Source organism: Mya arenaria, chromosome 12 (genome assembly GCF_026914265.1).
Source record: "Mya arenaria isolate MELC-2E11 chromosome 12, ASM2691426v1".
Classification (NCBI taxonomy): domain Eukaryota; kingdom Metazoa; phylum Mollusca; class Bivalvia; order Myida; family Myidae; genus Mya; species Mya arenaria.
Genome location: NC_069133.1, coordinates 21,932,184 through 21,958,022, shown reverse-complemented (window position 1 = coordinate 21,958,022; position 25,839 = coordinate 21,932,184). Strand labels below are relative to the sequence as shown.

Sequence of the window (25,839 nt, the reverse complement as noted above, 5' to 3'; positions counted from 1 at the left end):
ATATTTCACAAATGCATGGGTAAACCAGTCCAATGCATGGCGATGGATAAACCAGTCCAATGCATGGATATGGATAAACCAGTCAAATGAATAGAGATGGGTAAACCAGTCCAATGCATGAAGTTGGATAAACCTGTCCAATGCATTGAGATGGATAAACCTGTCCTATGCGTGGATATGGATAGACCAGTCCAATGCATGGAGATGGATAACCCAGTCAAATGCATGGAGATGGATAAACCAGTCCAATACATTAAGAAGTGAAATGCAGGAACGCAATATTGAAATAGATAATAAGTTAATAACAATAAGATAATTGTCAATATATTTACATTATTATCTACAATGCACTGTATAACACAATAAGTTAAACACATTTGGTTAAATATATATACATGTATAAGCATTGTATATAAAGCTGAAACACGTTTATTGAACATATGCTTTTAACAGTTAATACAATAATAATCAATACTGGCAAGAATGATTATGTATTAACTTAAAGTAGTTCAAAGTATGAATTTCATACGAAATTAAGCACATACTGAGATGACAATAATTTAACAGTGAACATGAAACAGATCAAACACTTATATAAACCCGTGTATTATAACACAACATGATTTCATACAAAAAGCCGAGGTCAATCAGCTCAGCAGAATAGAAGTAATACTATGCAACTTTTAGGACTGTTCAGTGCTACTACTACTGTTACTGCTCTCCCCTAACACTGCGTCTGCATGTTGTGAGCCCAGGTGGTACATCATGGAAACACCTTTAGCGAACAGTTTACCACAAATCTTACACGGCTCCTTCACTGAAGTCTTGCTACTACTAGCTTCATACTCCTGCGGATGGTTTTCCTTCATGTGAGCGTTAAGAAACTTCCGGTTCAGGAAAGCCTCGCCACATTGGTTACAAACATAAACATGATTCTCGTGCTCCTGTTTTGCATGCTCTCTTAGCAATTCCCTTGACCTAAACTCTTGAGTACATTCCTGACATTTGTGCACCTTATCCTGAACACTGTGCTCAAACAAGTGGTGTAACAGTGATCGCCGATTCCCAAACTTCTTTCCACATTTCTCACAGACATGTACCCCACCATCTTTCTCACCAGCTTTATCCTTGCCTTTCTCTAACTGTCCGAGCACATGGTACCGGCCTTTGTGCTGGTACATGTCCACCTGCGTTTTGAACGTCAAATCACATTGATCGCACGGGATTTCAGAGTTTCCATGCTTCCTGGTCCAATGGACCTTTCTCTGGGAACTGGTAATAAATCTTGCATCGCATTGGTCACATTTGTATGGTTTTATTCCCTGGTGCATTCGCATGTGCGTATCCAGATGGCCTTTCTGAATGAACATCTTATCACACATTGGACAAGCATAGTTTTTCTCTCTGGTATGAACCCTTACATGTCGCGTTAGTTCGTTGTTTGAGCAAAAGCGGCTTTCACATTGGTCACACTTGAACATGAATGTTTCTCTCGGCATATGTCTCTTCAGGTGCCCTTTCAAGTTTTTATAGTTGCACAATGTCGCATTGCAATGTAAACATGTGAATTTCTTCTCATTTTTGTCAAAGGTATATCTAAACTTTCCTTGCATCACCATAACATCATCATTGTCTTCCAAGTTTTGCTGATACTCTATATCCAAGAGTTCTTCCTGAGTGAAGTTAGAATCATCATTATCAATAGGGACAAGCTGGCTTCCCTCAATGATTTCCCCACTGTGCTCCCCTTCTGCTCCAATGCCTGGCGTTGTCCCTGCTAGCAAAGCTGTGGCTAATGGAGAACTACTAACAGCATCACCCGAGGCCAAAACCTGCAGTAGCCTGCTTGGAGGAGGATTTTCTAGAACTGTGCTTGTGATTATTTCTTGTGGGATTTCTTCAACACTTGTCTGCGTGGTGATAATTTCCTCTGTGGAAATATTTTCTGAACTTTCTGCTTCAGTCTGAGTGGGATTTATTGTGGGATTAATGTTTTCAGCAAATGTTGAAGATATGGTACTCTCAACATGTTCTGCTTCAATAACATAATTATTCTGATCATGGTTTTCAGCATCAATAGGTGTTTCTAAGTCTTCTTGAATGTTACTAGCTTCTATAACAATGTTTTCCATTGTGTTTGGATCAGGCTGCGTCTCCTCGAAATGTTCAGTATAGTCATTAGTTTCATTTTCTGAAAGGACAACAACATTTTGCACATTAACCGAAGCGCCCATGCTGTTTGTATCCATCTCTGCAAAGGGAACTGTGGTTTCTTCAACATTCTGATCTACACCAGTTCCTTGAGGCAAGCAAACATAGATAATAGAGCCGTCTTCATCTTGGATAGCAAGCATATTATCCTGGTCTGAAGTATCCGACTGTTGGACAATCAAGCTAGCCAACTCCTCCATATTCGAAGGACAAGATACCAAGGCTTGGGTCGTCATATCCATTTGATATTCTCCAGTGACAGGAAAATCATTCACAACCGTATATTCTGGCTCTTGGGGCTCAGGGACGGAGTGGGAAGAGGAGTATGTGTAGTTATCCTCCAGTAAGTCGCGCACTGTCGGCCTTCGACCAGGCGGGGCACTGGAAGCAGAGGTGTAGTCACTTGTAGAGGTCTTGGTCAAACTTGCCATTACATCTGCATCAGCATCCAACATTGTCTTCACAATTTCATCTTCTTCCTTACGAGAGGGATTTGCAGAGCCTTTTTTCTTTGGAATATTGGACAGTTCAGTAAGCTGCTGGGCGATTGACAATAATTCATCTTGTTCAGGGTGTTTCTCGGTAAACTGGATGCCTCCATGTTTGTCAATATTGTGAATGACCACCTCCATACCTGAGCTTCCATCATTCTCAATCATATGACCATCCAGTGTCTGGTTGACGTACACAACGTCGCCATCCTCATACAGAACAGATGGCTTATACTTGAGCCTACTAGGATTTTCTGTGTGCTGTACTTGCACTACCTCAGTCTCTAGAACATGCTGATATTTGACCTTGTGGAAGTACAAAGCCACATAATTTGAAAATGTGTCAGTACAAATTTCACATGTGAACGGTTTCTCTGGATTGTGCTGATCAATGTGTTTCATCAGTAAGGGAAAGTGTGGGAAAGCCTTCATGCAGAGATAGCACGAGTAGCACTTCTCGTTCCGCCTTTCTTCACTCTCATATCTCTTCATGTGCCTTCCCAGCTCACCCCTCGTTGTGAACCCCTTGCCACAGAACGTGCACTTGAAAGGTTTAAGCTTGTCATGCAGAACAACGTGAGAAGTGAGTGCTCCTCTCTGTCGGAACCACTTCGAGCAGAGATAGCACTGGAAGTGCTTTATATTGTCGTGAACAAACAAGTGTTCCTTCAAATTGGCTTGCTGCTTGAATGCCTTGTTGCAAAACTTGCATTTGAACGGCCTGAAGTCTGAGTGGGACCTAGTGTGCTTCCTAAACTCTGTCAGTCTAACAAATCCTGAGCCACACACCTTGCATCTGTATGGCTGATTCTCATCTTTTACATGAGCTCGCCGAATGTGTAACTTGATGTACTTCATCTTGGCAAACTGTCTGTTACATAGGACACACTTGTAAGGCAAGTCTCCAGATTGATTGTACACGATCAGCTCCTTGATGACTGCATTTAGACTGGAGTCGCCCATTTTTGGCAGGTACTGCACAGTATCCTGCCCAATGTGAATAACATGCAGGGCAGGATCAGCGTCATCCTGCTGGCTTTCAGTGGTCAGAGGCTCATATAGGTCTGGGTCATTCTGCAGGCTGGGTCTGACTGGGGAGATTGGAACATCCCTATTCAGTGTATGGAGCTGCCCATGCTTGAACATGGCCTTCTTGGTGTAAAACACCTTCTGACATATCTGACACTTATACTCCTTTTTTACTGTCTTTTTTCTAATCCCATGCATCAAGATGTTATGGTGCACCAGATACACAGCCTTACAAAAGGTCTTGGAACATAATTTACAGGTATGAATCTTCTGCTCCGTTTGAAACTGTGAGACAGTCTCGCAGCAAATCTCGCAAATGCACTGCGGTATTTGTGGGTGTTTCAGGGCTATATGATGGCCAAGGTTTCCATGTTTAACTTTCTGGTTACAATATGGGCACGCCGATAACGGAACATGGTTGTGGTCAATGAGATGCCGCTTCAGGGAGGATCGAGGCACGCTGTAATAAGCAATAACTTGGGTAAAACATAGCCTGAATCAAAATAGCATCTTGACCGTCATAGAGAAACATTACAAGCTGTGCTTTCGTTCTATTGTGTTCAATATATGATGTAATTGTGCAACATGTAGTGCTGCAATCTGATGTTGAATAAAATTTATGTTTCAAAGGCTGTTTAAACTTAAGCTGCACTCTCACAGATTGACAGTTTTGACAATTGTTATCATAGAATCAGCTGATTTTTGTCATCAATTCAGTCATAAAAGATAACTAAGAAACACTTTCAGTCTTAAAACTAAAACATTCAACCATAAATATGAAAAACTGTGATCTTAAGTCAGACTACTTATATCACTGGTTTCCAGAAATTTAAGCAAAAAATGGCTGATTCCGAGACCGAAAATAAAGAAAATTTGTCAAAATGGTCAATCTGTGAGACTGCAGCTTTAAATACTTGCCAGTAATTATGCAACCTAGTTCTGAGCATTATAAAAATTTACTTAAAACAGTAAAAACCCTTTACAAAAAATCTTTAAAAAAACAATACTTGTTGAATAAATTTGATTAATTTAGGCAAGTATGACATAAGTATATACATATTGATAAACATACTACGGTATATCTATTAATGCAATCAAATATTATATAGGTAAATGCAAATTCTTTTTTTTTTTTTTTTTTAATACATTATTATGTATCACACATTTGACTTTAATGATCAAAACCAACAAATGAGCATATGATTTGTGTACAGTTAAAAAATATTACTGGTTGCGATTGGTATTTACTAGTATAACTGAATGATTTATGGCCATGTAGCTATAAATTAAAAAACAACAACATTTATAAAGACCTTTTTTCTTAATCTCTTCTTTATTCATATGTTTTTGTTTTGTTTTTATAAAAAAATCTAATGATTTAAACATGATAAATTGATAATGCATTAATTGTTTTGTTTTGTTTTCATCAAACTATATTGTGCTGCATTTACTCTTCACAATTTTATACATAAATATGGGTAGTATTCAGTCATTAAAAAAACAAGATAAACTTCCTATCAGATAAATTAAAACATCAGTAAAATCTGAATTATTCTGTTGACAGGGTATGGTGGTTCACTGGTATAATGGTCTGCCTCTCACACAAAAGGTCAAGGGTTCAATGACTCCCAGGGTAACATTTTCTTGACCTCTTTAAAATGGACTTCAGTACTGATTTGTACTGAAGGGATATTTATTTAGCACGATTCTATAAGTTAGCTTTCAGATATCAACATGACTAAAAGATAGTATAAACCATACCGTTGTTCAATCATCAATGCAAGTGGTGTAAACTTCTTTATATTGCATATGTCAATCGTGGTGTAAAGACACTGCCTGCAGTTGCATTAACGGATCAATTTTACACGGGATTAATTAAAAGGGACTGGATTGAGTTGTCGTATTACTGAATAACAGGGTGCCCATTTTTCGGGGTTGACGACCATTAAATTAAAGAGGAAAAAAATCGCTTCTTAAAAAATTTAAGCTTTAATTAGCGGGTGGTTCTGAAAATAGGGTGGACGTATATGGATATAGGGTTTTTACTGTATATTTAATATATACTAACATTTCCCCACAATATTCGCACACTTCCAGTTTCTCCGTGTGGACTTGAGTGACGTGTGAGTGGCGCTGGTGTAACGAGGGAAACGTTTGAGTACAAATGTTGCACTCAAACTTGCTCTTAACAATGCAGTGGCCACGTAGATGGGCTGTCAGCTTCTCTGGACCCAAAATGGCGAGACACAGTTCACACTGCACCTCTGCAATAAGAATAAATGCCTCATAGAACATTTGGTATTCATAACAAATAACTATGTTTTCCTATAAATGCCTTGGGCAACATTTGGTATTCATAACAATGATCTGTTTTCCTATAAATGCCTTGTACAGCATTTGGTATTCATAACAATTATCTGTTTTCCTATAAATGCCTTGTGTACAGCATTTGGTATTCATAACAATGATCTGTTTTCCTATAAATGCCTTGTACAGCATTTAGTATTCATAACAATTATGTTTTCCATAAATGCCTTGTACAACATTTGGTATTCATAACAATTATCTGTTTTCCTATAAATGCCTTGTACAACATTTGGTATTCATAATAATTATCTGTTTTCCTATAAATGCCTTGAACAGCATTTGGTATTCATAACATTTAACAGTGGTTTCCTGAAACTTGGAAATTAAAGGTTAAGTGAATATCTAAACACTGTCTTTGGCCATTGGGAAATAAATTTTATAATACAGGTCACAAGCGTTTTTTGTTGTGTACATACGTTTGTTGACCATGGCTCGTCTATGTATCCCGTGGTAAATCTGTAGATGGCTCCTGACCACTGTACTGAACTTGGATCTGTAATCAGCAGTTGGAAAACATGTATAAAGAGTATATAACATGAGTAGTCATTCAATACGGATTTTACAGTATTTAACAAGTTTAATGAATTTCGTACAAGTATTCAATGACAGTGAATGTGATTTTCTATTTATAGCTCATACAAGTTTGATTACTTAATGACATGACATCATTAGTTGTTATACAAGTTTAACATTAAAAAATACATAATCGCGCTATTTCATGTTAAAGGTGCACTCTCACAGATTTACCATTTTTCCACTTGTTTATTTTTTGTCTTATAATGAGAAAATATTTGCGTAAATATATGCAAACCAGTGATAAAGGGCTGGTACATATATTTTGGATTAACTTTATCAGTTTGAAATCACACTGCAATCATGGTTGAACTTAAATACAATTGGGAATTCTGATTTTCCAGTTTAAACATTATGTGTGTGAATACTTTATCACTGGTGCTATGGTGACCATTACTTTGATTGGTCAATCAGAAATTGGCAAGGAAATCCTAAAAATTGCTTTAACAAGATCAACTCAAAACTTGTGAAGAAATCTTTTTTATGAACCAATATTATACGCAATCAGGTCAGAGTAATTCTTGACATTACATGTCGTTCTAAAAGCTGCACTTCACTGAACGATAGACAACCTTTTTTTATTTTTTCTCTCAAATAAGCCAATCTTGCCTTAATGTCTGGAAACCAGTGATACAAGACTGCTGACAAAAGATCCGATCCCAGTTATTCATAATTACGTTTGAAAATAAATGTTTTATGGCTAAAAGCGTTACTAATGCTTTAAAAAATGACTTTGGCAGCATAAAACATCAACCTTTAGTCAGCAGTCTTATGTAATTGGTTTCCAGACATTTTCACAAAAATTAATTCTTTCCAAGACAACAATAAAAATGTTGTCAAATTAGTCAACCTGTGAGAGTGCAGTTTTAAAAAATATATGCACACGAGAATAACAATGTCAGGAATGAGAACGTACATGTAACCACACTGATCAAAAGGGCACTGGTAACAAGTTATAGGGCCAGCGCAGAACAACTCGTGACTCTTACGACTCCTGCTGCTCCCAAACTTCATCGAACACCACATACATCTGCCAAACATGATAATGAATTAGTTTTATGTTCATCAAGGTACATAAATTAATTATTTACAAGATAGTTTCAGTGAGGGATGGTGATTTTTTTTATGTAATTATATATAAACCTAATTATACTGTATATAGGACTCTAGGATTGGTAGGACACAGGCAAACAAAAAAATTCAATACTGAGTAAAAAAACTTAATATCATGGATTGGACAGTGAAAAAATTTCAATACTAGTAATATAAGGCACAATTAAAAACTGCTTTGTTGGCCATTCCCTAAGCCATATTAGGACGGAAAGGTTGAAAATTGTAAATAGCCATTAAATCACAATTTTGCACAAATGTATTTATTCACCTTTTGTTTTATTTCACTATTGAAATACATTTTGAACAATGTCTGGACATTTGTTTACCATAAAAAAAAATTCAGATTAAAATTCGATTACTATCCAAATCATAGCAGAGGCAAATTTTGTCACATCTCACTTGAAGATATGTGGCGGACATCGGTGTCTGCGTATGGCATGTAGCAGGCGTGATCGGTACGTAGGAAAGGCGAGGTTACACACTGCGCACTGCCATCTGTAGGATTTCAAGCTGCCTCCAAAACAGAAGCTCCTGGGAAAAGTTTGTTATAAACATGAAGGTTCATTGTCACACAATCATGGTTTCTTACAGCCAGAATTCAAATAAGATTAAGATACTTAATGAAGACAAAAAGTTTCCTATTGAAGATTACACAAGGATGTGATAGACCTTGCAGCTGAAGGGCTGAAATCATTTTAACGATTGGCTTTGTGGGAATTTAAGGCCCCAAATTGGGTACAAACGGGTGAAGCACTCTGCTTCAGAAGCAAAACTGGCTTTTTAGAAGCACTTTTGAAGGCTCTCCTAGCTTTAAATTTGAAGAATAACTGGATTGTCAATTCTATCAACATTTAAAGTAACAACCAAAAGCAACCACAAAGTTACCATGGGCATTAATAATTAGTTATGCAAGAGTCAATTGTAACCACGCCCCCGCTAGGTCCTGGGAATAGCGGGGAGTTTGCTTTTGGTCCCGCCAAGCCCTGGTAAAATCCCCGCCCTTCGGGGACGAACTGCTAATAAAATCCCTGCCAAATACCCCCGTACCCAAGGGAACATAGGTAAGGCCCAATTACCGCTATTTTTGGTGCAAAGACAAAACCACCGCATTCACCCCGCACTGACGGGTCACCTGGGAGGTAAAAACTTGGCCCATTTCCCCGTTACACCCCCTGACCTTGGGAGGGGGGCGGGGCTCTAGCATATGTGTGTATCAAGCTTCATTCAAATAACTTTGATCGTTTTTGAGATTTGGCCTCGTTTAGCAAATTAACATACCTTCCAACATTTCTGTGCCTCAACTTTATATGCATCCTGGCAATAGTGAAGTTGTTCAACATGACGTTGCACTGTCTACATCTCGTTGGTCGGCCATTTTTCATGCCTTGAAATAAAAGAATCAGTCGTCAAAATTATACGTTTACTCTTTAGCTCAATATAAAGCTTGAATTCTTATCATCTTTTATGCCCAATTAAATAATAACAAGCTTGAATGTTTGTTCACAGTCTACAATTTATAAACCACATAAATAAAAAGGTCACATTTAATATTTTGTTTGGCATTTGGCTACCTATATTTTAATGTGGTTAGGTATAGAGTTTTAGCAATGATTTAAATAGGACAAAGTGTTGCAGAAGAGGGACAGGGCGCTCATGGTACAGCGTTGAGTTGTGAGGAACTTCAACATCATGAATTTCAGAGAAGATGTAACTTTTTTTGTTACGAATAATACTTAATTGAGGTAACATAAGGTTCAACTGTTTTTTTTTGTGTCGGTCAGGAGACATAAAACAATTCATTCCTTAATTATGGCCGTACATGTATTGTAACGAGCGACGTCAACAAGGCCAACAGATCCCTTCAGAGAAAAGCATGCTCGACCCTGAAGGGGTCCACTGGTCTTTATATACACTAAATTCTAAATTCAGACACCGGGCTTTTGCTAATTTACATTACCGTATAAATAAACATACGTCTTATGAACATCCTTCCGTCTATAATGGAATGTTATACTATGAACACACATCTGTTATACTATGAACACACATCTGTTATACTATGAACACACATCTGCTGCCTACAGCGGCCCATTACATGCATATTATTGTTCAAAACTTACGTTTCTTCAGATGAACAACTGCTGTGTCTTGGCTACCATCGTCAGCTACAAGGGAGGTAATGATTTTATTTAGACAACATTTCAGAACTTCTCAAACTCAAAAATTCTCCATGCTAACAATCATTCTTTTAAACTGATATTAACTGTGTTTAACACAAAATGGATGGGAAATTCAAAACAACATGATTGTATACTAGAAGCTACTTAAGCCAGTTTAGCTTAAAGAAGATTCAGATCAAGGGGCCTGAGCCAGGAGTATAAACAGTCTCAACTCTGACCTCAGACACAAGTGGCAAAATTGCAAATCTTCATTTCCATTAACTTAATTGAGTCTTGATGACGGAATTTGCTGAATCTATTTGAAATTATACAATCATATACTTTTTTGTAAAACGATTGAAATAAAGATGATTCTTTGTAATTGAATAAAAGAGCTTTTCTGAGTCTAGCCTCAGACTTGAGACTGTTTGTAAACAATGACCCTGGTCACCATGACGCATACCTATGGCATCAGCCACAATGTCTGCCAGGTTGTCAAGGGTTTTGTACACCTGGAAACAGCTACCATGGCACTTCCTCATGTGAAGTTGTAGTCTTTTCCGCCACACGTAACGCGCACCACACACTGAACATAGAAATTGGATACATAGATCTTCAAGACTTCATTCTTGTTTACCAAGGAATGTCATTCATTATTATTTTGAAACAATCACAAAAGAATAAACTTGCTATCAGGCCATAATAAATAATTCAAATAGTTTGTGTGGTGTTTCCCTACTGTCAGTAGGAAGGTAGGTAGTTTTGTTTTATAACTCCCCCTCCCTTATTCCATTATGACATTACCGGTATTTTATTTTTTAAGATTATCCTGAAGCTAAAATAACTATCGGACCTTTTTGTAAGTCAGTGAGGAAACATCAAAACAAACTATTCATAAATTGCAGCCTTAGATGCAATTTTATTTTTGGTAAGGAACCATGCACAGGAAATCAACATATTTTATCAGTGTCCTTGAAGGAAAATGGATTGGTTTAGGACTTTCACTTTCTATAAACAGTTACAGTATGAAGTCATAGCATGAGTTAACTTACATTAATTTCTATAAGAATAAATATACCGCTACTGGAAGGCATACCTGGACAGTTATTCGGCTCCCGTCTGTCTGTATGGCTTGCATTAATCGGAGTGTCAATGTACTTGACAACCTCCTGGCCCATTTCACTGCTGGCAACCTTGGGGTGAAATCTCCTCATGTGCCAGCGCAGAGGCAGAGATGTCCTGAACCTCATATTACAGTGAACACATTGATGAACCCTTTTTCTTTTAGTAATCAATAGCTTTGTCCTTTCATGGCTTTCCTTAATTTTGCTAATATTGACATCAGCTGATTTTTCAGGATGTTTGGAAACGATGTGTTCAAAGATATTTGACTCTTTCTGCATGCAGACATTGCAGTAAGGGCATTTAAAGCCAGTATTGTTATGAAGAACACTCTGGTTACTTGCCAATGTGTCCATGCCACCTACATCCGATACAGCAACATCAGCAATTCCGTGTTTAGACTGCAGGTGGGAGACCAATGAATCCCTGGTTACAGAGATGAAAGAGCAGATGGGGCAGTTGTACTTGTTCACAAGCTCTTCATTGTCACCACCTAACTTCACCATCTTAAACATCACTTCAGCATCTTTTCCATGGGATTTATGGCTATGTAAAACTAAGTTATAAAGAGATTCGTACGCCTTTGAACACGTATTACAAACATAGACTTGTAGACCACTTTGTTTTCCATCTACAGACTTATTCGAGTTCTCACTTTCCTCATTGTCGTCATGCTGCTGTATGTGGCTGGCTACAGCTTGCAAGTCCAGATCCATGAGCTGGCATTGCGGACAGCTGTAGACTGGCGTGTCCAAGCCCACTCCTACATACTTCACCTTGACACTTACAACAGGGAAGCCATTATGCTCACTGGCAACATGATATTTTAAGCTTTCGTCACTCTCTAGCTTGTGTTGACAATAAATGCAAACAAACTTGCTGGCTGGGATAACCTTTTTTGGAAATTTTCTAACTATAACTTTACTGTGGTGCTGTGTTTCCCTGGGTTTCACAGGTCTCACCTTGTACTCTTCATAAGCAATTGGGTGTTTGCGTTCAACGTGCCTGTTAAGGCAAGACCTGTAGTCAGTTTCGTATGAGCAGTATTCGCATCCAAACACTTTCCGAGTGACGTGCCCAGCATCTCCAGTAAGGCGTAATATCTTGCTATTGTGAAAGCTTTTTTTTCTACTCGGATGGTGACGGGCCACATGCCTGGTTATGCTTGTGGTGTACTGGGAAGTCATGTCGCAGTATGGACACTGAAACTGGTCTGCATTGAGTTTGGCATTCTCTGTGGACTCTATTACATTTGCTGACAGAACACACTTCTCTGGATGGTGCTCCCTTGAATGTTCGACAACTGTTTCTGGAGAGTCAAACTTCTCCGTACAGTGGGGACAACAGTAGTCTCCTTTATTCAACTCCAGGTCAACATAGAATGTTTCAGTAAATATATCTTTTTCGTCTTTATGTTTCCTTCTCATATGTCTGTAGAGACCAGACCGCCAGACGCTTCTAAATGAACAACGTGGGCAGTTGTACATTAGTATGATATCCCGAGGATTACTTGGGGTAGGTATTTCGTAAACATTTCTGATTTGGGAAACATTTGATGGATGCCGTACTTCTATGTGATGTGTTATAATGTCTATGCTGTTATGGATAACATTACACATTGAACACTTGAGCACTGTTTTTGAGTTTCTAACGGAGTTCAAATGTGAAGCTTCCAATGTTTTAAATTCAGGATGTGATCGCAAATGAGCTTTGGCATATCTTCTGTTCTGGAACACTTTCTCACAACAAGGACATTTGTGCTTTTTCTTGAAATCAGATTTCTCCCTTTCAGAAAACTCTTTATATTCCTTCGTATGTGTTGTTTGGACGTGCCTCAGTCTAGAATATGTACTTTGGAAACAATTAAGCCCACAGAACGGACATTCATAGACCAATACGCACCTATTCTCTTCTTCGTTTACTTCCACTGCAAACTCTCGAACTTCCTCCCCATCATTCACTTCCACACAACCACGATCAGTAATATCCCCAGAAATGTCCAGATCCATTAAGTCAATATCACTCTCTAAATCACTGTCTCCGTCTTGATAGTCTTCCCTTTTTTCATTTCGCAGTTCATCGGTTTGAATCGCTTCAGTCTTGTGTTTCGACTTTGGTCCAGTGTACTGGTAATCTTTATCAGTGGCCAGATTGTCATCTATGGGTTCATCATTGATATCTCCTGGCAAACTTTCTTCATCAACTTCTTTCTTTATCACTTTCTTATCTGGATGGTTCATATTGATGTGGAAAGCTAGAGCAGAGGATCTCTTCGCTACAAAACTACAATGAGGACATTTTGCTGCAGGGGAATCTACTATTATATCTTCGAGATTTACGCTTTGAGTTTGTCTTTTTCTTTTCACCGAAGACTTAACCTCCTTCAGAGATTCATCTTGAAGCTTTTTGGGCGTTGAAGCTTTTTCTTTTGTGTGGAGCATTGCCATTTTTTTGTTTTGTTTCTGTTTCAGAACTGTTTTTTGTTTAGCATCTGTCTGTGATTTATTTTCATCACTTTTTCTGTCTATAGGGTGCTTGGTTAACACATTTGCTGAACTTTGTGTGGCTTTTTCACTTTGAATTCTCTTTTTTGTCGAGTGTTTTACAACTCTTCCATCTGAAACATCTACAGTCACCTCCTTATCATCATCTTTCGCTTTGCTAGTAGGTACTGATTCTGAACTATGTGCCACTGGTACATTCTTCTTACTAGCAAGGGTTTCAGCAGCATCATCAGCTTTTTCTGCTACTTTTTCTTTCTGTTCCCCAGGTTTTGCATTCAACACCTGTATTGACCCCACTCTGACTGGCAACTCAGATTTCTTCTTCTTTACTTCTTCACCAAATTCCATATCTTTCTCCAGCCACTTTGGCAGTTTCCTCTTCCGACTCGACTTTCTCGCGGACAGGTCTGAAAACTCCACCTGGCCTGGCCTTTCAGCATTGGGGTGCACAGCTTGCATATGCTCCACCAGTTGAAGAATGCTGAAGAAAGACAGCTCGCAAAAGTAACAGTTAAAGCCGCATACAGAATCTCTTTTCCCTGCACCATCACCAGACCGCTTTAAATGCTCTTTGTGGTCAAGTCTTGCATGCTTGTCAAGGGAGCCAGGCTGTCCAAAAAGCATTTCACAATATGGACAATCATACGTAGTCATTGGTTTTCTTGAAGTGTTTATTGAAGACATCGCAACAGCTTTCATAACATTTGTTGTACCCATTTTCCCTTTGTGCACTTTCTCATCATGCTCCAGGAGTTCGCTGTAGAAAGGAAACTTTTCCTTACATATCTGACAACTGAAGTCCAAAACTACGTTTTTATGAAGCACAATATGCTTCAATAATGACTGGATATCAGCAAACCGTAACGGACATTTCAGGCACTTTATTCTTTCACTATCAGGAGCTGCTTTTACAGCATCCATATTATCTGTTTGAGTTTGTTTCTCTCCTTTTTCCCTGCCAACTTCACCAATATCTTCAACTTGTTCTGGAATAGTCTCTGTATCATCCAAAGTATCTTCTGTGGTTGTTCCTGTAATCATTTCTTCAGTTTCAGCTTCTTGTTTGACACTAATTTCAGCTACTGACTTCGGAAAAAGCTTTTTCACAGTACCGTCTTTTCCTAAAACACAAACAGAGCCCTTGCCAGTCAAACTGGAGACTGGAGAAACAATTTCTTTACTTTTATTGGAACTTACACCATAAACCTTTAATGGGGCTGTCATTCCTTTACTATCTCTTCTTGGATCATAGCTGGGATCTTCTTGTTCTTCTTCATTTTCTCTTTCATCGTCATCAAATATGTCTAAATCAGTCTCGTCACATGATAGTGGTGGTAACTCCATTTGCTTTCTTTTCACATTTACAATATCCCGAACTTTCCGATCAAGTTGGAGTTTAGGCAATTCTGATGTATTACTTCCTTTCTTCACCTTAAAAGACGATACTTTGATGGCTTTCAGTTCCTCTGATGTGAATATCTTATTGTGAGCTTTTGATGTTAGATGTCTGCTCAAATTTGAGGGTAACTGTGTTACATAATCACAGAAAGGACATATATACACGACCGCAAAGTCCTTGTACTTTTCTTCAGCAGGACGCTTATCAAGAGTTATAACATTCTCCTTAACATCATCTGGTACATCTCCAGTGAATTTGGGGATCGAAAGTTTATTAATATCAATGTCTTTAACCTTCTCGGGATGTATTCTTGAGATGTGCTTTCTGACACTGCAGGCGTACCGGGTTGTCAGTGGGCAGTAAAGGCAACGAAAGAATACGTTTCTCCGGGTATTTGGGGATTTCCCCTCTGGATCATGCTCCAACATGTGCCGCTTCAGAGTGGCTGGCCAGAGGAATTGCTTGCTGCACACCGGACAAGAAAACATTGTTGGGATATGGAAGTCGTGCCCAAGAATTTCTTCAATTTCTTTTTCACTCATCTGATGATATTTAGTCAAGTGTATTGGCAGGTTTTTCTTGTGCTTAAATGTAAGATTACACAAGTGACAAGTCGCTTCAGCTTCCTTCTCACTGTACATTGGAGAAGGCCTGTATGCATCTTTAGACCTTTTTTTGGCTGCCTTCATTTTAACTACTTCAACTTCTATCGGGCCAGTATGACTGTCATGTTTTTCTTTCAAATGCTCATACAATGAATTTTGCCACTTCGCTGCAAACATTCTTGGACAAAACGGGCATTTCAAGAATGAATCACTGTCCAGATTTTCCATAGAATGTTTATCATACATATGAGCTTCAAGTTTGTCTTTATCATCAAACACCAAATTACACATGGAGCAGCATAACTCAATTGTCATCCCTTCATCCTCAGTTCTGTTCTTGTTATCGACCTCACTCTGATTGGCTTCGTCATACACTATACCATCCATTTCTTCTACCTCTATACTTGCATTATGTCGCTCCGCCATGTGAGACTTCAGCTCGTTCAATGATACTAGGATGGATCCACAAAACTGACAATAGTACGAGAGGCTTTGGTCAGGGCCTGTGCTCGTGTCCTCAGCAGTGGGCAGAACAGAATAGTTATCTCCTTCTGATACAGGTTGTGGCTCAATCACTATATGATCATTACTGCTGCCTTCAACAACTGCTGGCTGGTATTCTGAATACAAAGAATCAAAGAAATATCTATGAAAATTGTCTTGCTTTGTAAATAGGTTCAAGCAACTAACAAAATGTTGCTTTGGTTTTATACTTTTCAAACTATCTTTCGAAATAACAATAATTTTCTGAACAAAGCATTTGAATTCAATGACAAGCATCCTACTTCTTCGATATAGGATTGCATAGAAGATTGGAGCATGCCCACTGGCTACTATGTGATACGGAATCAGAAAATGCATGTTGTAATACAGATTTTCTTTACTGTTTTCATATTTTTTGTTTGAATCATGCAATATTTCAGACAGAAATTTAACAAGTATAAAATAAATTATAAACCTTAATTTTAAACAAGAGGGCCATGATGGCCCTTAATCGCTCACCTGAGTAAAAGAGTTTAACCTTTGTAATCAATATAGCTTAATATTTGTTCTCAAAGAATATTGGCTGGTCACTTTTCATTAAGCTAAATGGATGTTGCACTAATTAGTACGCCATTCAATATCTCTGTACGGTTCCATCAATATGCAAATATGAAAATAAAAGAGACCAAACAAAATTATTTTAATACATTTGAGAGAAGTCTATGCAAGGGTGCTTCAGACCAAATTTGGTAAATATCCATCAAGAGGTTCACAAGAATAATCGTTTTTTACTCTATTTTTAGCTAAAAGGGGCCAAACAAAATTATGTGAACAAATTTAGGAGAGGTCCATGCAAGGACACTTCAAACCAAATTTGCTGAAGATCTATCAAGGGGTTCATGTGAAGAAAATGTTAGTTTTTTTTACTAATTTTAGCTCTGGTGGCCCTTAAAAGGGGCCAAACAAAATTATTTGAAAAGACCTGACAGAGGCCCATGCTAGGATGCTTCAGACTTGGAAGATCCATCAAGCAGTTAATAAGATCAAGTTGTTTAAAGGTTTTTCTTTTTTTTGCTCTGGTGACCCCTAAAAGGGGCCAAACAAAACCATTTGAACAAAGTTGAGAGAGGACCATGTAAGGATGATACATATCAAGTATGGAGTCATTCTGACCTTTACTTTCAGAGGAAAAGATGTTTAAGTGACAAGACAATGTAAAAACAAATGACCCCTGAGCAAGGCCAATTTGACCCCGGGACAATAATTTGAATACCTTTGGTGTAGGTCCACTAGGTAACACTATATACCAAATATGAAAGCTCTAGGTCTTATATTTTGGAGAAGAGGATTTTTAAAGTTTTATTATATAAGACTATATAAAAATATTGAAAACCGAAGCCTATGAACACGGGGCGTGGCCAATTTTGACCCCAGGGCTAAAGTTTGAACAATCTTAATAGTGGTCTGATAAACAATGCTTCATACCAAATATCTAAGGCCTTTGCCTTTTGGTTTCGGAGAAGAAGATTTTATAAGTTTTCATCATATACATATATAAGGAAACCCATGACCGCCCGGGTGGGGCCATTTTTTGACCCCAGGGCCAAAGATTGAACAATATTGGTACAAGTCAACTAGATGATATATCATGCCAAATATCTAAGCTCTTGTCACTACTTGATTTTACGTGTGTATCTATATATGTATATTTGTTATTAATTGTTGTATGTGGCCCATATTGAAAATTGGTATGTGTACTAAATATGTTATCCAGTTTAAATTAAGACGTTACTTGTCTTTGTGAGTTCGGAGAAGATTTTTTAAGTTTTCACTATAACACATATAGAGAAAACCCATCAGCCCCGGGGTGTGGCCAATTTTGACCCCAGGGCCATAATTTGAACAAACTTTGTAGAGGTCCACTAGACGATGAATCATGCCAAATATCTAAGCTCTAAGCCACGTAAGTTCAGAGGAGATGATTTTTGAAGTTTTCACTATACACATATAGAGAAAACCCATGACCCCCGAAGGGGGTGGGGCCAATTTTGACCCCAAGGCCATAATTTGAACAATCTTTGTAGAGGTCCACTAGATGATGAATCATGCCAAATATCTAAGCACTAGTCCAAGTAAGTTCAGAGGAGAAGATTTTTGAAGTTTTAACTATAAACATATAGAGAATACCCTAACCCCCCTGGGCGGGGCCAATTTGGACCCAAGGGCCATAATTTGAACAATCTTGGTAGAGGACCATTTGGTGATCCTACCTACCATATATCAACTAAGCCTTGTGGTTTGGGAGAAGAAGATTTTTAAAGTTTTTCCTTTCCATTGCCATGGCAACCAGAGGTCTGCTTGGAATTCAATTCTTTGAACAATTTTCAAAGGGGACCACCCAAGGAACATTCCTGTGAAGTTTGGATGAAATTGGCTAAGCGGTTTATGAGGAGATGTCGTTTAAAGTAAAAGTTTACGGACGGACGACGGACAAATTGTGATCACAAAAGCTCACCTTGTCACTATGTGACAGGTGAGCTAAAAAGCCTGCTAACAATTGAACATGTACTTGTGCAATGCTTTGACACTTTTACAAATTTTGAACAATGAATTACGAGTGCTTTTTAATTGATCTATCAGAAATGGGTCCAAAAGTGTTTTTAAATCTCTTATATAGAAAAATTACCATTGGGCGTAAGTTTCATTTCAAGACAAAACTACATTTTTTGGAAATTTCAGGCAAATCCATATCTAAAAAAAACAACCTGTAATTACAGTACTTCAAGAGGTATTTTGCTAGTAGCTACCTGTTTTGATCACTTCAAGCTGCTGAAGGACATGGTACTGGCTAGGGGGCAGGGCCTGCTCCTCTCCATTCTCTGTAACCATGGTGACAGAACCCCCTCCCATAATGGCGTCTAGGGACATGGGCTGACCCTCAGCCCCTTCATTTTCCACCACTGTGTATGTCATGCCCTCTACATCTGTACCCTGTTACAGTTCAAATGATCAATCAGTAACATATTGGTAAAAACATTTCACGATATATTGCGATTCTTCATCAGTTTATTCTGATATATATCGTTTGAAAAAAAAAGACGATAATGCATATTATTCATTAATGTAATTCAAACATTTATCTCAACATTATATCACTTTCTCTTTTAATAACCTATCACTATGACATAGTGCAAAATGGTTATGTTTAACACTCTTTTATTCATCGTTGCCGGCTTTGAACCTTTGTAAGCCAAGGATTTGTCTATATAAATGTAAGGACGACAATAATTATTAATTAATAGGCAGTTCTTCTGTAATCATTTGATGCATATCAATGATTATATTTTTCTTAATACAAAAAAAGTGTGAAAAATAATTGGTATCAGGAAATATTAAGAGTTTTAAAATGGACAAAACAAATGCCATATAACACAAGAAAAAATATCACTATGATTGACTCTACCGTACTACATATTGATATGATCAGTTCTGTTCCATATCGCAGTATATTGGTTAATGGGTAATATCACACATCACATAACCATTGATCAAATAAATATTAAGAGTGTACATTTATTGTACAGTTTTTAACATCTGCAGTCTCATGAAATACATTTTTTATGAACATAACAGGTACCGTTACAATCATTTGCTAATGAAATCAATGATCTATTTTGTACCTTAAAATCATTTAAATGTTGACAGGGGTCTTGGGTTTTAAGCATTTTAAGAGTTTAAAATTGCGTTTAAACATAAGATCTCTACTTGTTCATTAATTAGAGTTAAAAAAATAAAGGCAACTCTCATGAACTGTCTTATAAATAAAAATAAAAATTGCTGCAACTTTTTGTGCAATACTGAAACTTTATTTTCAAATTCAGATTCCTCAAAAATATTCAATAATGACATATCAAAGTAGCATTTGACGTATGTTCTATGTATGCAAGCCTTCGACTATCTGCATGTAACAGCTGGTTCCATTAACCACAAACTGACAGCATTATACAAGATGATAGATGGACAGTGTCTGCATACATTACAAGCATTAACAGGCTGACAATAAGTCCTTTCAATTCCCTGATGCAAAAAACGTAGGCCCATGAAGTTCCAAGGATCCCCATATGAAATCCCCTGATTTAACAGCAAAATGTGCAAGTAAATATGTTTGAGTCTAGAGTAACTAGTTACTGTGACATGATAGTCTTAACTACAATACATTTACCTCTTGTTGCACGATGTAGATGGCCACACCCTTGTCATCCTCTGCCATCTCCTCACCATCCATTTTGATTCCTCAACCTCAGAAACTCTGGAAATAAACCATACCAATTTTATACAGAATGTTCATGTATAATGGGACAGTAAAAACAGGACCAGAATTCATAATGAACGCAGTTTTTCATGATGCAAAAAAATAGTTATAAGTAAAGCTACAAAGCAATCTGCTTTAACAACTCACCCCATGATTTCTAAACTGATTTGTTACATAATTGGTGACCGTGTGTGTGTGTGTGTGTGTGTTTTAAAAAAAAAAAGGGAACATTTGAAATAACCAGTAAGATTGTTGTGCCTGTTAATTATTTTTGGAAGAAACATTGCCCCTAAAGCCGCATATGCTCATGATTTGCAATTATATGATGTTTATCCATGACTGGACAGGGTGTTGACATAATCATTTTTTATACAATGTGAAGATTCAGATCTTTCCTTTTGTCAAGTGCAACTTCAAACAAGGCCAACAGATCCCTTCAGAGAAAAGCATGCTCGACCTGTAAGGGGTCCGCTGGTCTTTATATAGTCCAAGTAATTGTACGTTGACAGATTTTTTTTTACGATTATTGATATGGCAAATCCTTCACGTACAAATTGTTTTGTACCAAAAATGGATAGTTGGTCCGATCGGGATTCTGGGTTAAAGCATAGTGCGTCCATAAAATATCATAAAAACAAGATATATTACTAGATAATGTTTTTTTTATATTAGTTCCATACACAACAAATAAATATTCAACGAATAATTATGAGTTTGATGGGGTTTTCTTCATTTCATTCTGTCAAAACATAACGCAAGGCTGCAGTTCCCAGTTTTACAACAATCGGAGCACTTCGGTCATGGCCGAGTTGTTACAATTGTATTTACGAGGTCTATCACGAAGCTTGTCGGAGGAGGCAGAGTTATTTCGATTAGGTCGAGTTATTCCGCTTGGCATAATTGTTGTCTGTGTCAGTCAAGTTTCGTTTTAATGGAAATGTAGATCATGTATTTAAATCTTGTTATGTGCAAAATAGCTTTGTACTTACATGATAAAATATGAATATAAACCTTTATTATTCATTTCAAACATAAAATACTTCAGTAAATACAATTTCAATATTTTTCAAACCCACCCAGCTTTTGCACAAACCCGTTCAGACGTTAGGGATTGGAAGAATCCTGTATAACACCTCTATTATTTTAGACTAGTCTTTATATACAGTTAACTCTCAGTCCATACAGAACCCAAGCTTTCCTAATTTGAATCTACCAACCAAGTTAACATACATACTATGAACGTACTTCCGTCTATAATGGAATGTTATACTATTAACGCTCATCCGCCGCCTACAGCCAACCGTTACACTAATCCGCTGCCTACAGCGGACCGTTACACTTATTATACACTGCATTAGCATTGCTCGAAAATTGTTTTTGACTCATGATAAGTTATATTTTGTTCCATGGCGTTATAAACAGCCTAAAAATAGGCTATACACATCATGCATTCTGGTATCTGTGCACAAAACAACATGATTGATGTAAAATTTAAGCTGAACCAAACCAAATTTCATCAGAAAAATTATTTTACCTGTTATGTCATACTCTTTTAAAAACAGTTGTGCTTATTGCATTTAGATGATAAAAACATTTAGAATTGAAATAAACATAATGCGAAATGTGTTTACATATTCGTCTGTCCAAGTGAATATTTCATCAAACAAGTCCGCCATGTTGGTTCGACCTTCTTTTCAAATCATTATTTACAATCGATTTCATTAGGTAATAATGCATGGCATAACATTGACAGACTATTTGTTTTGATTATTTTCGTTTCGTCATACGCGCAAAGTATCATACTAATACGTTACCTCTTAAAACCTTATAAGATAATATTCACCGCCATAGAACGCAGAAATCAAAATATTAAACCACAAGATATTTATCTAGAAACAAGAAAATCAAGCGGACCAATACGCATGCTCGATCTACAGGTTACTTTATACTATTTTTAAATAATATAATTATTTCAGTGATGTCTTAATGTTACGCATCCGGTAAGGCACACTTGCAATTAACGGGCCCAAAAAAAAAACTCCCTTAGAACCCGTGGGTAATCACACGTTAAGCAGTACAAAAAGGGCTCTCAATATTTTACGAAGATCAAGTGCTTGGACGCGGAGTTGTGGGTGCCAATTCGTCCAACGGCGAATCAGGCAACGGTCTGAAACTGTGCGCGTAGAGTTCCCTGGATCTAGTCATTTCGTATCATAGCAATAAGGCATTTAACGTTATGAATTTCGCATTCGAATTTAATTGAAAATATAATACGCTATCCTTTTAACAATAAATAGCTTGAAAACTCAATCGGGTGTCCTGCAGTTATCATTTTTAATGCCCAAATAAATTTAATTTATACGTGAGCTGTTTTTTTTAAAAGTATTTAGTGCGTAAACACAAACTTATAAATAATCAAATGTCTTAAATTTGACATATATAAAGCAATATCGTCCTCATATTAAATGACAATCGACACACAACTTCCATTTATAGGCCAAAAGGGTAGGATATTAAATGGATAATAACTGTATATGATAGGGTATTATCATGGTCCCGCTAAAATGACAAAGCGGGAGGGGACATAAAATCCACAAGGTACAATTCCTGAATATACAGTCGAACCCCGTTGGCTCGAACTCCCAGGGACCAGCGAAAATACCTCATGACTCGATAAATTCGAACCAAGCGTTTTTATTTTTACTTTCAGTACAAAGAAATCGGTTCTTTTCATACAGTTCTAGCCAACGAGGAATTCGAGCCAAACGAGTTCGACCCAACGGGGTTTGACTGTACAGGAATTTTATTTTTAAAGCTGCACTCTCACAGATTGAACGTTTTGACAACTTTTTTTTATTTTTTGTCTTGGAACGAGCCATTTTTTGCGAAAATGCATGGAAACCAGTTATATAAGACTGCTGACAAGAAATAAGACGCGCAGATTGTTATATTTAAGTTCAAAAGTGGATGTTTTAAGCATTTTTCTTAAACCGTTAGTACAGTCTGCGGTCTGATTATTTTTCAGCAATCTTATATCATTGGTTTGCAGCCATTTACGCAAAAAATGCTCTTTCCAAGACAAAAAATTAGAAGGTTGTAATAATGGTAAATCTGTAAGAGTGCAGCTGTAAGAGATTTTAACTTTAACGTTGAAGAAGGGCAAAACTCATTAGGACAATTCTGTTGGATTACATAGACAATAAATCTACAGCAATAGATGTACTTGAGTACAACTTGAAATGTGTTTTACAAGTACACAAGTTATTCTTTTTGCTTCAGAAAAAATATCTTTAAAATGACAAAATATTGTTATTAACGCATTATAAGAGGAAACGCATTTTTAAAAAGTGTGAAACCTGCAAAATATTGAATTATATATCGGTTACATTTAGGAAAATGAATTGAGATATAAACTGAGATTTGACTAGAGTATTATTTGTGATATTTGGGCACTGTTTTCACGAATGTTCATACTGGTTTGTGTGAGCAAAAGGCATTTATTTAGATGCCCTTCTAGTCTATATATATACCCCGGGTCATAATATTTCGACTCCCGGGTCATAATATTTCGATACCCGAAACATAATACACATAGTATGTCACATATGAAATACATATAGTGGATTATTTTCAGTGGTGTCACTATATATTATTTACACACAATCGTGGAGGGGCATTAATTTAAAGCGGGGGTCAATATTTTACAGATAAGGAGTCACTTTTTCTGAAGAATAATGGCCGGGGGTCTTGATTCTATGGAGGACAAAATACTGAAGCCACCATCAAGGATCGCAATACAAAACTGGGTTAGGTGGGGTGAAAAAGATTTACATACGCGCCTCACTTTGCCCCAGGAAACTTACTTAATCAAAACCACAGGCTGTGTGACCACCATGCTGGATGGAAAGACTTGGTTCGGATTCGCTACAACAGTACCGGAAAGAGGAACGGCTCACTATTTTCTTGTGGATATACATAGGTCTGGTGGACAAAGGGCAACCACAAGTTCTACCAATATCGCATCAACAGGAAGAAGAAGAAGAAGAAGAAGAAGAAGAAGAAGAAGAAGAAGAAGAAGAAGAAGAAGAAGAAGAAGAAGAAGAAGAAGAAGAAGAAGTCATGGCCTTACACAAGGCTTCTCCTGTTCTAAAAGAACGCGCCAATTTATGTGACATTTGAAGTCCTCTGTTTTTTTTGTTGTATATAAATGACCTTTATTCGTATTAAAGGACAATTGCACCTCAGGCATCTTCGTATCAAACGAAATACCTGACATACTACCCAGTATATGTTTAGTGCTGATGTTGTAAACCCAGCGGTAATACGACTTCAGCGGCTCATAAACATTCAAAGTTATTTATTGAAACGCTTCCATGTCGGGTTTCAGATAGTTTAAAACATGAAATGCATATAAATAATAACGAATCCTCTAGATGTCAGCATTGTAATTATTTTAAATCTATGTTGAATTTTATCTATATGCAAATTTTCCGTTCCAACTCCGCAAAATCTACGTTCTAGTAACAATTTTGGTTTAGAGACTCATACACATCTAGGACTTGTACGTGTAGATATACTTTTGCTTTTGTTTTGTTACAGATATAGATGTTGTTGAAGGTGAGAACTAACTTTGCTTTGAATGCAAGAAATATGTTGTTTTTTACCGTAAAAAACAACATATTTCTTGCATTCAACTAGTTAGACAATATTACAAAGTTCTGCAAATTCTTCGGTGGAAGCATTTCAAGTATAGTAAACTTATAACAAATTGTTAAAGACATGCCAATTCACCCATGCAATTATGCACACTAACTAAACGTTGATAGGTCTCTACAAAATATTGTATAGACAGGACTTCATGAAATTTACGATTGATATTATTGTACTTCATTGATGTATACGTATTTTGTCTTATGGGAAGGTGGCCGTTAATTACTGACCGTAACTTGACTTGACATGTCCTTAACATATTTCTGTTTATTTATCAACGTCATTGGTTTTGCCGCCCAACGGCATGCCGTCATTAAACAGCGTATGGCGTTGACGTCACTTCCTTTCTATGCATGATTGTTCATTTATAAACTGACGACAGCGTAACGCTGAATTGTAAAGATATAAACGCTTTTGTGAGATTGATTTTAATATATATTTAATTTCTTCGTAAGAATCCGAGCGCAGAGTTTGACGTTGCGCCGATGTGTGTTATATATGAAAAGAAATGAAAGACTGAGAAGAAAAAATGCGACTTGTGGACGCTAATCGTCTTTTGATGTTATTCAATCTTACTTTGGGTGACCAATAAAAACATTAAGATTGAAGGACCAGGATGTAAAAATCATATGTTATCAAAGCATAATATATGCATTTTCTTAAAACAATTTACAAGGTAAAAATAATAAGCGCAACAAATTTGATACAATCAGTACATCATAATCTTCCTTTACCTGTTGCTTGTTTTTCTTTCGGTACTT

The 25,839-nt window shown here is 37.2% G+C and overlaps 1 protein-coding gene across 1 annotated transcript; it reads right to left on the bottom strand.

The window, feature by feature from the left end:
- Positions 1-314: 314 nt before the first annotated feature.
- On the bottom strand, positions 315-22,268 carry LOC128211609 (uncharacterized). The gene is made up of 12 exons (XM_052916600.1): positions 22,183-22,268; positions 20,279-20,365; positions 18,864-19,047; positions 11,040-16,193; positions 10,407-10,529; positions 9,905-9,949; positions 9,063-9,168; positions 8,184-8,315; positions 7,588-7,701; positions 6,515-6,591; positions 5,800-5,995; positions 315-4,191 (listed from the first exon to the last, which is right to left on the bottom strand). The coding sequence occupies exons 2-12, from the start codon at positions 20,339-20,341 to the stop codon at positions 684-686; spliced, it is 9,702 nt and encodes a 3,233-aa protein (XP_052772560.1). The 5' UTR covers positions 20,342-20,365; positions 22,183-22,268; the 3' UTR covers positions 315-683.
- Between the last annotated feature and the right edge of the window lie 3,571 nt (positions 22,269-25,839).